This window comes from Perca flavescens, chromosome 10, assembly GCF_004354835.1.
Source record: "Perca flavescens isolate YP-PL-M2 chromosome 10, PFLA_1.0, whole genome shotgun sequence".
Taxonomy (NCBI): Eukaryota; Metazoa; Chordata; class Actinopteri; order Perciformes; family Percidae; genus Perca; species Perca flavescens.
In genome coordinates, this window is record NC_041340.1 from 32,252,249 (window position 1) to 32,268,045 (window position 15,797).

Genomic DNA, 15,797 nt, shown 5'->3' on the forward strand with positions numbered 1-15,797 from the left:
CTTCAACAGAGCAGTAATAGCCTAACATACCATCATTACTGAGTTTAAACTAAATTATCGGTTATGTTTGCACTGAATAATGCATTCAATAAACAGAAACATAACTCTTGCAGCGCACATGAACAGATGCACAATATTAGCTCACACATAAAATAGCACCCTCGTGAATTAGCCTACTGTTGCTAACGTACATTCATAAATCCTGCTTAACATCGTCCCGTACCTACAGGACCTCAGACTTACTTATTGATGCATGCACAGAGTAGTGTCGACAAACTTAGTCCAACGAGGGGAGAAAGATCACGATGGTGGCTCTCCATTGTGATGTCGGACCAACCCTAATAGGCATTGGTTAGCTAATCTTAAATCTAAATACTCAATAACAAGTCTGATGAAATGAATTATGAGGTAAAACAGAACAGATAGAAACTGTGTTAACTGTTAAGAAACATAATCAGGTGTTTGCAGCTGAGGGGTTAGGGCTGTGGGAAGCTGTGGTATACTTTATCAAAACCTTGTATCTACAGTGTGTGTGTATACCCACCCACCTTGGGGACGAGGTACTGCTGGTCAGTGCTGACTAACGTGTAGGCCTCTGCTCTGGCCAGCTCGCTTTGAGGGAAGTGTGCGTTCATTTCGTCGCCATCAAAGTCAGCGTTGTACGCCTTGCAGTTGGCATAGTGGAGCCTTAGTACCTGTAGCATCAAATTAAGATCAAGTAAAATTGGTTATACATCATTAATTTCAAACACACAATCAATCCCAATTAACCAAATGAGCCTGGACCGATTAGATCGTACCTTCTCTCCTGGTAGGATGCGTGCACAGTGGGCTTGTATGGAGGGTCTGTGCAGAGTTGGCTGTCTGTTCAGTAACAAAACATCTCCGTTCTTTATGTGACGATTCACCTGGACAGACAAAAGGCAGAAGAGTGAAGGGCAACGCTACTGACTGACTGAAAGAAAGTTTGCACACTGCAGAGTGTACAAGGCAGCATGTCTGTGAAATACACCAATTACAATCAGGGTGTCTGACTTACAATCTTCATGGGCATCTTATGTGGACCAGGACAGGGCGTCAGCAGCTGCTTGGCGACAGCTTCTCTCTGTGCAAGGCTGGTAGGGGAGAGGATGGTTCTCCTGCCGTCCTCGTTTATCACCATGGAAGCACCGGGGTGGACGTTGGGCCCGTTGAGAACGGCCTGACGAAGCTCCTTCACATTCCACGGAGTGACAGGCTGGGGGTAGGTCAGCTTGGTGGCAAAGACCTGCACGAGCACGGAAGAGACAGAGAGTTGGTTTCATTCTGGATCAAACTTGGAGCTTGGGTGAACGATGTTGACATTGTTTATATTTCCCCTTCCTCAAGGATGTTTGGGACTCTCTCTTTGAAGGAACAATCAATCAGAAACACAGTCAGATGTACCATAGGTATTCCGATCTCGTTGGTCTCTATGTACATGTCTGGACAGATGACAGATCTTGCGGCGTAGTCCACTCGTTTTCCCATCATATGTTTCCGGAACAATCCGTCCTTCTTCTCCAAGATCTGGCAGGGGGAAGGAGACAATCAGGCAACTGGAACGTCTTTATCAGCCAACAAAATAAGAAAAAGGAAGGCTTATTACATTGCTAATGCTGATCACCTAACAGACTGTTACACTATGTTACGAGTAGGCATGGGCCGGTATGAGATTCTGACGGTATGATACCATTTAACAAAACTATCACGGTTTCACGGTATTGCAATGACAGCTATAAATGTGTTATTTTTTAAGTGTCTGGGTAAAAAAACAAAACATTTTTTTTCCATTGAACACAATGTATTTTATTGTGAAACACACTGCACACTGGATGGGAGATGGATTTCTAAACTGCATTTTCTGTCCTTGAAGACTCATAACAAACAGCTCATACCTTATGACAGAATTTTTTTTTTGTGGTTTTGACTTTTTCAAACCTCGGTATACCTTAAAACCAGAACCGGCCCATGCCTAGTTATGAGTAGGGGTGCACCGATCCGATATTAAGATCGGACCAGATATTGACAAATAGCTGGATCGGAGAAATTTACAGATCCAGTTTTGTTAGTTTCCCACCCCCCTCTGTCGCACGTGTGTCGCATGCTGGAAGAGTTGAGTGTACAAATAAATAAGAATTCAATACATCTATGTTATTTTGTCTTAGTTAGGAAAGTAATGTTTAGTTAGGAAATTCTGGTGCCTTTAGTCTCTTCCACATGGTAGAAGGAAGGTATAAGGTGTACAGTGTATTAATTAATTCAACAACGGTATCGGATTGGTATCGTGTATCGACAGATAAGCCCAGGCATCGTATTGGGACTGAAAAAGTCGGATTGGCGCATCCCTAGTCATGAGTTGCTATATTACGTTGTAGTCCTATTACACTAGATTACTGCAGTGATTCGTTGATGCAATGGGTAAGAGGCAGCTGGAAAAACATAGTAATCAGTAATCAATAACGTGGACAAAATAGGTCATGTTGCACTGAACAGTATCTGTGTCTACGATACCTGTCTGATCCCAGGGTATTTCTCCGTCAACATTTTATCCATGTCACTGTCAAAGACTATGTTAACGTGGGTCTGTAGTCGGATCCAGATGTTGTAGAGTTTATCGGTCAGCGTCTGTCCGGGGATCCCCGACAGAAACGTCTGGTCCGTCGGGTCAGGAGCCTGAGAGGAGAAGGACGGGACGGGATGACATTTTGTGTCACAATTTGGCTGACTGTTACAGATGTTAATAATGAAATGTTTAACCGTTAACAGACAATACCAATTTTGATTAGATTAGATTCAACTTTATTGTCATTGTGCAGAGCACAAGTACAGAGACAACGAAATGCAGTTTGCGTCCAACCAGAAGATAAGAATTTTGACCAATTATTACTATAATATGTGCTATTAGTAACCACAAAAAAACCTCTAAATGTGCACACCTACTGGCGGTAGCAACATATTTCTGTATATCTGTATCAGTGTATATCTGTGTCTCGGTCTCCCAAACGGCAGCGGTGGATGGCCGCCCACCAAGAGCCAGTGTCTATCCGAATGCTTGCTCATGGGAAATTGTTGGGTCTTTGTAAATCATAGAGTGTGGTCTAGACCTACTCTATCTGTAAAGTGTCCTGAGATACAGTTGAAACCAGATATTTACATTAAAAAAAAACACAAAAACTTTTATTTCTTTACTGTCATACATTAAATCAGAGTAAACTTTTTCTGTTTTAGATCAATACATATTAACATATTTTTTGCATTTGTTAAATGTCAGAATCGAGCGAGGGAGAATTTTTATGTATTTGTTTTTTAATTTCATCAAAGTCAGAAGTATACATACACTTCCTTAGTATTTGGTAGAATTGCCCCGAAACTGTTTCACTTGGGCCAAATGTTTTGGATATCCTTCCACAAACTTTCTACAATAGTTTGCTGGAATTTTGGCCCACTCCTCTTGACAGAACTGGTGTAACTGGGTCAGGTTTATAGGCCTTCTTGCTCGCACTCGCCTTTTCAGTGCCGCCCACAAATTTTCTATGGGATTAAGATCAGGGCTTTGTGATGGCCACTCCAATACCTTGACTTTGTTGTCCTTAAGCCACTTTGTAACTAATTTGGAGGTATGCTTGGGGTCATTGTCCATTTGGAAGACCCATTTGCGCCCAAGCTTTAACTTCCTGGCTGATGTCTTCAGATGTTGCTTCAGTATATCCACAAAACCTTCTTTTCTCATGATGCCATCTATTTTGTGAAGTGCACCAGTCCCTTCTGCAGCAAAGCAGCCCCACAACATTATACTACCACCCCGATTCTTCACAGTTGGGATGGTGCTCTGAGGCTTCAAAGCTTCGCCCTTTTTCCTCCAAATATACCGTTTATCATCATGGCCGAACAGTTCAATTTTTGTTTCGTCAGACCACAGGACATGTCTCCAGAAATTAAGATTTTTGACCACATGTGCAGTTGCAAACTGTAGTCTGGCTTTTTTATGGTGGTTATGAAGTAATGGCTTTCTTCTCCCAGAGTAACCTTTTAGCTCATGGTGGTACAGGACTCGTTTTACTGTGGATAATGACACTGTCTTACCAGTTTCAGCTAGCATCTTCACAAGGTCTTTTGCTGTTGTCCTGGGATTGATTCGCACATTTCGCACCAAAAAACGTTCCTCTCTGGGACTCAGAATCCGTCTCCTTCCTGAGCGTTATGATGGTTGTACATTCCCATGTTTTTTATACTTGCGTATTATTGTCTGAACAGATCAACGTGGGTCGTTCAGGCATCTGGAAATTGCACCTCAGGATGAGCCACACTTGTGGAGGTCCACAATTCTTTTTCTGATGTCTTGGTTGATTTCTCTTGATTTTCCCATGATGTCAAAGAAAGAGGCTCTGTGTTTGAGGTGTGCCTTTATATGCATCCACAGGTGTGCCACCAATTAACTCAAATGGAATCAATTAACCTATCACAAGCTTCTTAAGCTCAGAATGGAATCATCTGGAGTTTTCTTTTTGTTTAAAGACACAATAAACTTAGTGTATGTATACTTCTGACTTTGATGAAAGTGATAAAAAAAAATACATAAAAATTCTCCCTCGCTCGATTCTGACATTTAAAGGAACACGCCGACTTATTGGGAATTTAGCTTATTCACCGTAACCCCCAGAGTTAGACAAGTCGATACATACCCTTCTCATCTCCGTGCGTGCTGTAATGCTGTCTGACGGCTCCAGCTGCCTCAGGCCAGCACAGAACATGCAGGTGAATGGTTCCAGTAATCCTACTGCTCCGAATAAGTGACAAAATAACGCCAACATGTTCCTATTTACATGTTGTGATTTATAGAATCACAGCATGTACAAAAAATAACGTAACATGAGACACAGCCGTCTTCTAACTGTAAACAAACCGGGAACTATATTCTCAGGAGGAAGAATATAGTACTTGGGCGGAGTGATATGCTCGCAGCAAGCCTGTCTGAGAATATAGTTCCCGGTTTGTTTACGGTTAGAAGACGGGTGTGTCTCACGTTGTTTTTTGTACACGCTGTGACTCTACAAATCACAACATGTAAATAGGAACATGTTGGCGTTATTTTGTCACTTTTGTCACAATTCGGAGCAGTAGGCTAGTTGGAACCAGTTACCTGCAGGATCTGTGCTGGGCTAAGCTAATGCTGGAACCGTCAGACAGCGTTACAGCACGCACGGAGATGAGAAGGGTATGTATCGACTTGTCTTACTCTGGGGGTTACGGTGAACAAGCTAAATTCCCAATAAGTTGGCGTGTTCCTTTAACAAATGCAAAAAATATGTTAATATGTATTGATCTAAAACAGAAAAGGTTTACTCTGATTTAATGTATGACCGTAAAGCAATACAAGTTTTTTTGTTTTTTGACACTATAAATAAAATTTAACCACAAAAATTAAGATTTTTTTTAACTGCATCTCTGCAGCTATGCCATATTATGCATGAACATGAATTTGAAGAGAACAACTGTGGACAGACAGGAACACGGTAACACTTACTTACCTCTTCCTCCTGAATAGTTTTCTCCCCTGCTATGAGAGCCAGAAGTTTCCGGATGAGTCCGCAGTCCTTCATGACAGCCTGCATGTTGACTGTCTGGCCGTTTGTGAACATCTGGTCACCCAGTCGATTAATTGGACGATACCTGATAGGGACAGGAGGAGGGGTGTGATAAAGCAATATAGTCCCACAGCCTCTGCTGCTAACATCAACACTTTTGGCATATAGCTTTATCATCACACAACAAAACAAACTATAACATCATAATAATATATTTAGGCTGAGATTGTATTCTGATTGTACATCTCTCCCAGCTTGTTACAGCTTGCTTTTATGCCACCAAAAGAAAATCTAAATTAATTAGAGTTGTATCGTTGTTAAGGAGATCTCTGCTATGTTGTCTACGATGTTTGTATAATTGTATACTACCAGGGGTTCAATGTTCAATATACAGTTATGTGAGTGGGTTTGTTCACACTGAACCTGCAAGGTGGGACCACCAGTAGGTCCAGGAAGAAAAGGTCCGGATAAAAACATGCCTCTCCCTCCTTTGACAGCGTCCCCTGCTCCAGCCCAGAGAACAGACACTTTAAGAAGAAACCTGGAAGAAAGAGATAAGATGAGAATCATATTTTAAAATGGATTCCTTGCAACAGGCAAAAGTGAATGAGAATTTGGCTTTTTTTTTTTTTTTTGGCAACTCGGTCATTTTGTATCCTACAGTACAACACTTCTAATAATGGTGAATGAATCAAAGAAAACAATGCGAGACAAAAATAAGTTATCAAAGGAGGATCAAATATAGGCCTGTCACGATAACAAATTTTGCTGGACGATAAATTGTCCCAGAAATTATTGCGATAAACGATAATATTGTCATCGAGAGACCATTTGCATCTAATATAAATGATAATGGCATAATAATGCAGGTACACCTTTTCAAAGATCAATATACTTTTATTTCTAAAGAATATTTAACACTGGAACTGGAAGACACTTTAAATATCCACAAAATGTCTTTGATCTCCTTTAGTATGTCGTCTTTCACGCTGATGTACAGTTGTGGGATTACCGTTTGTGAAACGTAAGTTCTCAGACTGAAATGTTCGAAATAATGAAATGTGTTGAAATGTTCAAAATAAATTTTAATCTAATCAAAATCAAATATTACCTCCCCCCACCTCAACTTCAAATTATGTCTGCAAAGGAAAACTTTGTCAACATCATCTCCTATCCAGAAAAACAACTCCTCAACAGCACCATCTAGTGGACTGAAAAATCAATTGCTTTTATTATTCTAGTATCAAAACTTAAATTCTCATGTGCAATTTATATAAAAAAAAGATCGATACTTGGCATCCGTGTATCAATACAGCATTGCCAAAGAAAATATTGTGATACTATGTTGTTTAAATTTTTTCCCCCTACCCGTATTAAACATGATGTAAACTGGCCTTTAAACAGTCCAGTTTTATGCACACATTGGTTTATTTTTGGCCTACCTTCTTTCTCCCACAGTTTGTTGGTGTGTTCTCTAGCGGTACTAGCCGTCAGGTAGACTCTCTTTCCAGCCATCAGATCCTCTGCAGGAAGACAAAAACATAAGCCAGGTAAGATCTATTCACTGTATGTATATATGTACAGTAGAGATGGTCCGATACTGATACCAGTATCGGTATCGGCTCCGATACTGCCTTAAACTCTGGTATCGGTATCGGGAAGTACTGGAGTTTATGCACCGATTCGATACCACGTAATAAAGCCCTAAAGAAAATCTACGTTAAAGTAGTTTATTTATGTTCTTTTTCCGTTAGAACTGACTGTCAAACTGGAGAATAAAAGAAAGTTCTGTGTTTGTTCATGTTTCACAAAGAGTTTAACCTGAGCCAGACCGACAACAAAGATAGAAATCATATCACATCCATACAGGGATAGTAGTATACAGTTGTTAAAACATAATAAAATATATGACACACTGGTATTGGATCGTTACTCGGTATCGGCCGATACGCAAGTTCAGGTATCGGAATCGGGAAGCAAAAAATGGTATTGGACCATCTCTAATGTACAGGCAGGGCTCACAATGGGTGCCATGCCAAGTATTGGCTATGTTGGAGAGTTGCAGGTGCAGTTACAGGTTACACACCACTTTCACAAAAACAAAAAACACAAATAGGCACTTTCCCACTCCTTCAGAAATTACCAATATGTTTATTCTCAGTCTGCCAACTGTTGGCACGATGATGAACAGCAGGTGTACGAAATCTCATCTAATTTCTTTAAAATATGACTTACCATTAGTATTGTCACCGGTCTGTACTCCTGATGGCATTGTGACAATCAGCTTACTGTTGTGTTCACGACGCACTGTAAACCTGCCACTCCTACACACACAAACCATTATTACAGCATAAAGTGGACTATTAAGGATTTGACTATTATCAACATCTAAAAAAAAGAGGTACTATTACTCGTAATGCTGGGCGATATTATAAAATAATAATTTAATGTCATTCAAGGGAATCGTATCGAGATTAAATCATTGTGATTTTCAAATTATACTAAAGTGATAATGAGCACACACTAACTAAAAATTCTCAGAAAACCTCATGTGAAAATATGAGGGAATATCATTGGAAGATTGTGGTTTTGATGAATTCTACAAGCAGCACTACCACAGGCCAAGCAATTGGCCCGTTCAAACAGGCCCTTTTTCAACGGGCACTGCACTAGTAGTCATACAACAAATGTAGTGGACAATTGAATACATTTTGTGCTTAGTTGTTAAAAGTAGGCCTAAAAATCAGAAGAGTTCGCTGTGATCATACAACCCAATTCACTTATGGTGGCCAGTGGGAGATTAGTTCCCGGTTCACCGTTTCATTCCATGTTTAAACCACAACAGTTTGTATACAGTACAGTTTTATCAAGTTACCTGCAGTGAGGGCACTTCCTAGTTTTCATGTGGATCTTCCAGAAGTCGTTTATCAAACTGCTCTTCTTTTCAACAAGATGTTTAATCTGACAGACAAAGACGCACACCTCCATTAGGTTTGGATGGTACGGTTGAAACTAATGTACTGTACATCTAGGGTTGGGTACCGAAACCCGGTGATAATATGGCACGGGGGCCTAAATGCCCGGAATCTACCGTCCGTTTCGGAGCATCAGAGAGAAGCGCAGGCATTTCAATGGCACCGAAATGAGGCACCGAAACCGAGTTGCTTTTCGGGTGCCTCATTTCGGTGCCATTGAAATGCCTGCGCTTCTCTCTGATGCCCCAAAACGGACGCTACAGGCAACAGAAGCATCGCTGCACGTGACGCTATTAACACTACATTGGACAGCAGGTAACCTTAGCCTACCGTGAGCTAGCAGCTGGATTAAACCGTTTTAAAAATATTGCCTTAGCTATCTGGGAAAAAAGTACGATACCCAACCTCTACGTATATCCCAATATGGTTTCCATATTTAAAATCACATTAAACAGTCCTCAAGTGATTTTAAGCGTGTGTGTGTGTGTTTAGGTATGTGTGTGTGTTTGTTTTTGAGTGCCATGTGTCTCCATGTCTTTGTACGTGTGTAAGTGTGTGTTCTTACCGGTTTGGTGTTCTCTGAACCTTCAGCGTTCTCTCCAACTATCGTGTCTGTAAACTTCTTAAGCACCTGCTCAATCTCATCTCCAGTGGCTTTGGGATTCTCCTCCAGATGCTAACATAGTTCACACAAATTAATAAATAAAGTATGAACAGAGAACTGTCATGATTAATTAAAGGGGTGATAGAATGATTATATAGAGTATTTCACACTGTTCCTTATGGTCTCCTAATGGGGTATGTAACATTGGTTGGGCTGAAAATGGCCTGGTTGATATTTTATTGGCCCTTATGCATCCCTGTGTTTTGGCCCTATTGTAACAAGAGCTTTTCTTCCAAATATGGTATGCTCATGAATATTTAGATGAGCTGCGCGCTGATTGGTTGAGCGAATTGCCATACGCAGACATTAGAAATGCACGCTGATTGGTTGAGCGAATCCTCAATACACACACATTAGAGAAGCAAGCGACAGAATCTCATATTCCAGACACTGCAATGCTTCCTTACCAAATTCACTTCTGAGACTTTTTTATGTGAGAAATCAACTATATAAAGCTCAAATATGGGCTGTTTTACGAAAATTTATGGCTAATTGCAAATATGTTAAGACTGTGTGTCGGACTTCAGCGGCGGTGCTGCTGCCTCGCCGCCCGGCCAGCCTTCCTTCACAGACCCCGGCCTGCTGTGAGCTCCGTTAGGCTGGCAGCCCTGACAGAGCTCCAGTGCCTGCAACTCCCCTCTTCCTGCTAGCTAAATGGCCCGTGAGAGTGAGAGCGCGGTCAGCGAGCTTGTTACACCAGCAATCGCTTACCACATGTTACACACAATGTCACGCCACTTAGCTATACAACATATACCTAAATGTCTTATAAAGCTAACAACGGTGTCCGATTTCAAGTTAATGAATATTTATGAGCTGTAAGGGTTTCGTTAGCTGCGACTGTCCCTACAATCCTATGTGTACAGATTGCAGCTAGTTAGCTTCATTTTTGGTCGTAATTCAAGTATATTTACAGTTTGAATTGCATCACGCCACTTATACAACATCTAACTTAATGTTTTCTAAAGCTAACAACAGTGTCCGATTTCAAGTTAATGAATATTTGTGAACTGTAAGGGTTTCGTTAGCTGCGACTGTCCCTTCAATCCGATCTATGTGTAGCTACAAATCACGGATAGTTAGCTTAATTTTTGGTCGTAATTTGAGTATATTTACAGTGTGAATTTCGTCACGCCACTTATACAACATCTAACTAAATGTCTTATAAAGCTAACAACGGTGTCCGATTTCAAGTTAATGAATATTTGTGAACTGTAAGGGTTTCGTTAGCTGCGACTGTCCCTTCAATCCGATCTATGTGTAGCTACAAATCACGGATAGTTAGCTTAATTTTTGGTCGTAATTCCGAGTATATTTACAGTTTAAATTTCGTCACGCCACGTATACAACATCTAACTAAATGTCTTATAAAGCTAACAACGGTGTCCGATTTCAAGTTAATGAATTTCTGTGAATTCCAGAGGAATTCTAAGAGGAGGCTAGCTAGCTCCATCCAGCCGCAGGCTCTATCACATCCAGCCGCAGGCTCTATCAATTAGACTCGCAGACAAGAGCCGTGTATTTCACCGATCATTTGTTTAAATAACTGAACACATTATAATTACACACATTATAAGATTAACTGGAACCTGTGGTAAGAGATTGCTGGCGTAACAAGCTCGCTGACCACGCTCTCACTCACACACACCTGGCATTAGGAAGAGGGGAACTGCAGGCCCTGGAGCTGTCAGAGCACCGGTGTTTAGTAGTCCATTAGCCAAAAAACAGTGACTTTGCGCGGGTATGAAGTGCCGTGGGTTGCCAGCCGTAACGGAGCTCAATCGAGCTCACAGCAGGCCAGGGTCTGTGAAGGAAGGCAGGCCCAGGCGGCGAGGCAGTAACCCAGGCAGCACCGGCGCTGAACTCCGATACAATACAGTCCGATACAATACAGTCGGACAAAATTTGCAATTAGACATACATCTTTGTAAAACAGCCCATATTTGAGCTTTGCATAGTTGATTTCTCGCATAAAAAAGTTTCAGAAGTGAATTTTGTAATGGAATAGCAGAGATCTGCGCGACCTAGATTGAGAAGACTACCTGATCTCAGGTCAGTTGTGTAGCCTATGTAAATGTTGGGGCGTGACTGTTCTCTTAAGGTTCCGGATTTTGAGATGCTTACGTAAGCAACTAGCTTTGTTGAGATTTGCCCGTTTTCAGCGGCAGTTTCAAAATATGAGATTTTCATAGTAAAGGGGTGTCAATGGGATTTTGAGCTCATATGTATGTCCTATTTACCCACTGAACTGTCGTTATTCTATGACAGGGTAAAATCGGTTTTGCATTCTATCACCCCTTTAAAAAGACACCAGAAAGCTACATTAGTTATTAGAGCAACCTTACAATCAGATGAAATACCTTCACATTCACAATAAATTAAAAACCCTATCCAACACATCTATACACCACCTTAAATCAGGGGTTGGCCACCTTTTTAGTGCCATTTTAAAATGTTCTTGTTACTCAGCGTGTCATATCAGCATTAAAGGGTACCTTTTTTCAACCTGGGCCCCATTTCCTCATGCACTTGTGTCTAACAGATTGCAACGACGGGCCGGTGTGGACCAAGCTACAATGTATTTTTTTTTGTGCTACCGACAGGTTCAGTAGCAAAACAATATCGATCTCAGGACGTGACTTTTTGTCCGAAGACAGCGGCGTGGAGAGTGAAACGCAAGACGAGAAAAAGGCGTTCAGGTAGTCCGTTGTATCGGTGTAGGCTACAGAAATTATAGGCTCCTGTTATCTAAAAGATTTTTTAATGTAATGGCTCAATATTTAAATGATTTCGACAGTGTTGAAAAACAAAACAGTAGTTACCCTTTATGCCTGCCATCCTGTCCCGAGCCCGCTCAGGCAGTGTTATTTAAATCAAACTACCGTTAATAGCAGGCTGTGGAATAGGTCATTTGGCATGCGGATTGGAACATTTCCAAATAACTCTCTTGCACACTTATTGCTAGTGTGCCATTGTTTGAGCTTCCGCATAAGGTTGCTATGCTGACCCCTGCCTTAAATCATTAACATCACAATTTGCTATGGGTGTGACGAGACGCTTACTCCACGAGACGAGACACATCACGAGATTGGGTTCACGAGAACGAGACTTTAAATTTTTTTTTAAAGAAATCCTCAATGATGAAATATATGAATGGAAAATAGTTTTTTTATTCAACTGAAAAATCCCAAAATGCCAAACAATTTAGGTGCCTTTTGATATCAACTATTAATGATGAATGTTATTTAACTTTTTTTTTACTATTTTAATGAATCATATGCAGTAAAGGACATGCAAACACTGCAAAATGTTTTGTATAAAATCTACCAACTGGCTTCTGCCCTGTGAAATCTAACTCCTTTCCACAAATCGAACATAAAAAAATAAACAGTATAAATAAAATAAATGTGTAAACAACAGAAAATGTTTAAATGCAAACCGTAAGTGTATCAATAACCAAAGTACTGCTCTCTCAAAACTACAAGTGCAAACAGAAACAATTTTTTTCTATAAGATAAACTACACAGAACAGCCTAAGATATGGTCATGTTATTTTTCAAGAATATAAGCATGTCGACTATTTCTGGCAGCAGTTGAGACCTTTGGGCAGTAACTATGTCTCCTGCAGTAGAAAAAACACACTCACTTGGAACTGAGGTAGCAGGGATGGAAAGGTATGCTTTGGCAAGTGGAGACAGCAAAGGATATTTAGGAGTTGCCGAAATCCGACATTTTCCACCACAGAAAATGGCCTCATATCAGCTGCAATGAAAACGCCTATGTCCCTCGTTATTGCCGTGGCTCTTGTACTTACCGGTGGCAGAGATGCAAAGGCTTTTAGAGTTGTTTGGCCTTTTAATGTTTTCGTCGCGGGTGCTGTAGTTGGTAGAGAGCTGTGGTGGTGCTGTAAGTGTTTTTGCATAGTGCTCGTGTTAGCCGCGGTATACGGCATTTTTTTCTTACAATATTTACATATTGTGTTCGTCTTGTCTGTCACTCTTTCGCCGTTTATTATTTCCGCAGGAAAACCAAAATATTTGCACACAAATGATTTAAAAGTGGCAGGGGATCTTCAATAGTAATTTCACACTCCATCACGATGACATCACATCGCCTCACGAGACAACTTTTCACCTCGACGAGAAGTCTCGTCACGTTTTAATCTCGTCACACCCTTACAATTTGCTCCTCCACATCAATTGATAAGTATTGCAGTGACTAATGGTTGCTTTATTTTTTGGATAGAGTGCGCTTTAGCTTCTATAGCTTAGCTTAAGCTTCCACAACAAGTTGAAACCTACCTGGCTGAGAACTTGTTCTATTTGGTAGACCTCCTGCATGTTTCCATGGTCCACTAACTTCAGCTGGTTCAGCAGCAGGTGGATGGCAGCTCGGGGGGCACGTTAACATATGACACGAAAGACAGGAACCACGAATCAACAGATAAAGTTTCTGATAAGACAGAGTAGTAGGAAGGAAGGAGAGAAAACGATAAAAAGTATTAAATGAAAAATTCATAAATGCAAGTAAATTGGAATACGTCTAAGAAAGTGATTTAAACGGAAATACTGATATATAAGACCTTAACCCTTCAGGCAGGTCCATCATTACCAGTAGTACACCCAGTAATATTAACTCGTAAACATGTGTATTGCATGTACAGTATATGTACGGTTGTGTGGCTCATGTGTGGACTTGCTTACATCAAAGAACAGAGGGTTGTATACAGGTAGAGGTAGCTCTACATGTCCCAGGTGTCCCGGACAGTTGTTGAAGTCCTGACAGCAGGTTGAACACACCTGGTAAAAACAATAACAGAGAGTTAACATGACATTTTTTTTTTTTAAGTACTTGCTGAAACTTAAAGGTCCAATATGTAATATTTGTACTGTAATAAATCCAAAAATGACACCAATGCCTCATCAGATATTAAGGAAACATGTTAAACTGAAATACTATCTTTTCTGACAACAATGCTAATTTCAATATTTTTCTTTTTGAAATTTACATTCCGTGACGGAATTTCTGTTTATGTTTTGATCTGTGTGTTGTTATCAACGGCCCAGTTTGACAGGCAGGCCGGGTTGCCAGATATACCTGTAAAAACGTAAACCCAGCGCGCTACAGCTGTAACGGTAGTACAGCCATGAAAGCAGCAAACAAACCAACAGGATCAACGGAGATAGATTCTACATGACATAAAAAAAAGAAAACAGCATGTTTCTAACAGTTGCGTGACCAGAGACGTAACAACCCCCTGGTAAATATTGGAGATGTATTTGAAAGATGGAGACAGCTTAGAGCCCAAAAGGACGCAGAGTTGGCTTATTTTCTCCTGAACCGGTAAGCATTAGCTCCACGCTAATTTATCACAGCTACTAGGGATGGGCATTTTTTGTCATTTCAACATTTGTGTACTCACATTGAATTATATAGCTAGAGTAACCGAGTTGGTTACTCGCAAAAACAATTGAGACATAGCCAGTAAAGTGATCCCGACTGGTCCTGGCTAACGCCGCCATGCTAACCCTGCTAACTTTTAACGTTACCGGGAGGACCAGGCAAGCAGCCCATGGCTGTTTACAGCGTGTAGCCTCTTCAGCGGCCGGAGCCGACAACGGTGAGTTATTTTAAGCCACAAGAGGGGGGCTGTAAATCGGAAAGAGGGGACTATGAGTTTGCAGTGTGTTTAGCGATTGTTGCCGTAATTCTAAGCCAATGAAGTGTGTTCCGTCGGCAAGGTAGTGGTATTTTTAGCGTTTCGTATTGTAATTCTAAGCCGAGGAAGTGTGCCTGACTGGCGTGTGGAGAGAACAGTGAGGTTGTTGTGTTTTTAGCGGTTCATACTGTAATTTTAAGCCGAAAAAGTGTGTCTGTTAGTTGGTTACAGAGCTCCACGTGAGCACGGGCTTTTATGACTGTCAATATAGCCAGCATCTAACGTTAGCTACTCGGCTGTGCTGTGGAGTAATGTCTGGCTATGTGAGACTAGCATCTAACGTTAGCTACTCCGCTGTGCTGTGGAGTAATGTCTGGCTATGTGAGAAAAGCGTCCAGCTACATTGTTGTGAATGCTGCGGTCTCAGCCTGGAAACCCCCGTGAACTTCGAGTCTGGGCAGGAGGGGGCGGGGGAGACGACTCTCCAGTATTTTGAATTGGTAGTGCAGTAACTATTTTAACCGCTAGCTGCCAGTATTACACACAATATTACATATTGCACCTTTAAGGCTCACAATCTTAAACTTTCCACACAGAGAATAAAACCAGAGAGGTACAACCACAAGTCAGGAAAAGACGGATATATGGCATTTCACATTTGTGTTATTGCTGTATTGTGCATTGTGCAATACGCACAATGAATGCGAGTAATGTGATTTCAGTGGAGATGTACCTCTTTGCTGTCCGCTGGTCCCAGGGCCAGATCGTACAGGCTGTTCGGGGCCACATTCCCAACAGCATCGAGGAACCTGAAGTTAGTGATAGTCTTCACACTCAACTTCCTATAGAGGAGATAGGAAGAATGTGTTAATACTAATTGTTATTCGGTATTT

The 15,797-nt window shown here is 41.1% G+C and overlaps 1 protein-coding gene across 1 annotated transcript in view; it reads right to left on the reverse strand.

The window, feature by feature from the left end:
* Positions 1 to 15,797, reverse strand: part of polr1a (RNA polymerase I subunit A) — a 60,841-nt gene that overhangs the window by 43,925 nt on the left and 1,119 nt on the right. The window contains 15 exon segments of the mRNA XM_028589979.1: positions 549 to 695; positions 801 to 908; positions 1,040 to 1,267; positions 1,426 to 1,548; positions 2,533 to 2,694; positions 5,550 to 5,691; positions 6,030 to 6,147; positions 7,049 to 7,129; positions 7,842 to 7,930; positions 8,482 to 8,567; positions 9,147 to 9,257; positions 13,547 to 13,642; positions 13,644 to 13,697; positions 13,949 to 14,044; positions 15,638 to 15,746. Of these exon segments, the coding sequence (XP_028445780.1) occupies positions 549 to 695; positions 801 to 908; positions 1,040 to 1,267; positions 1,426 to 1,548; positions 2,533 to 2,694; positions 5,550 to 5,691; positions 6,030 to 6,147; positions 7,049 to 7,129; positions 7,842 to 7,930; positions 8,482 to 8,567; positions 9,147 to 9,257; positions 13,547 to 13,642; positions 13,644 to 13,697; positions 13,949 to 14,044; positions 15,638 to 15,746 (1,750 nt within the window).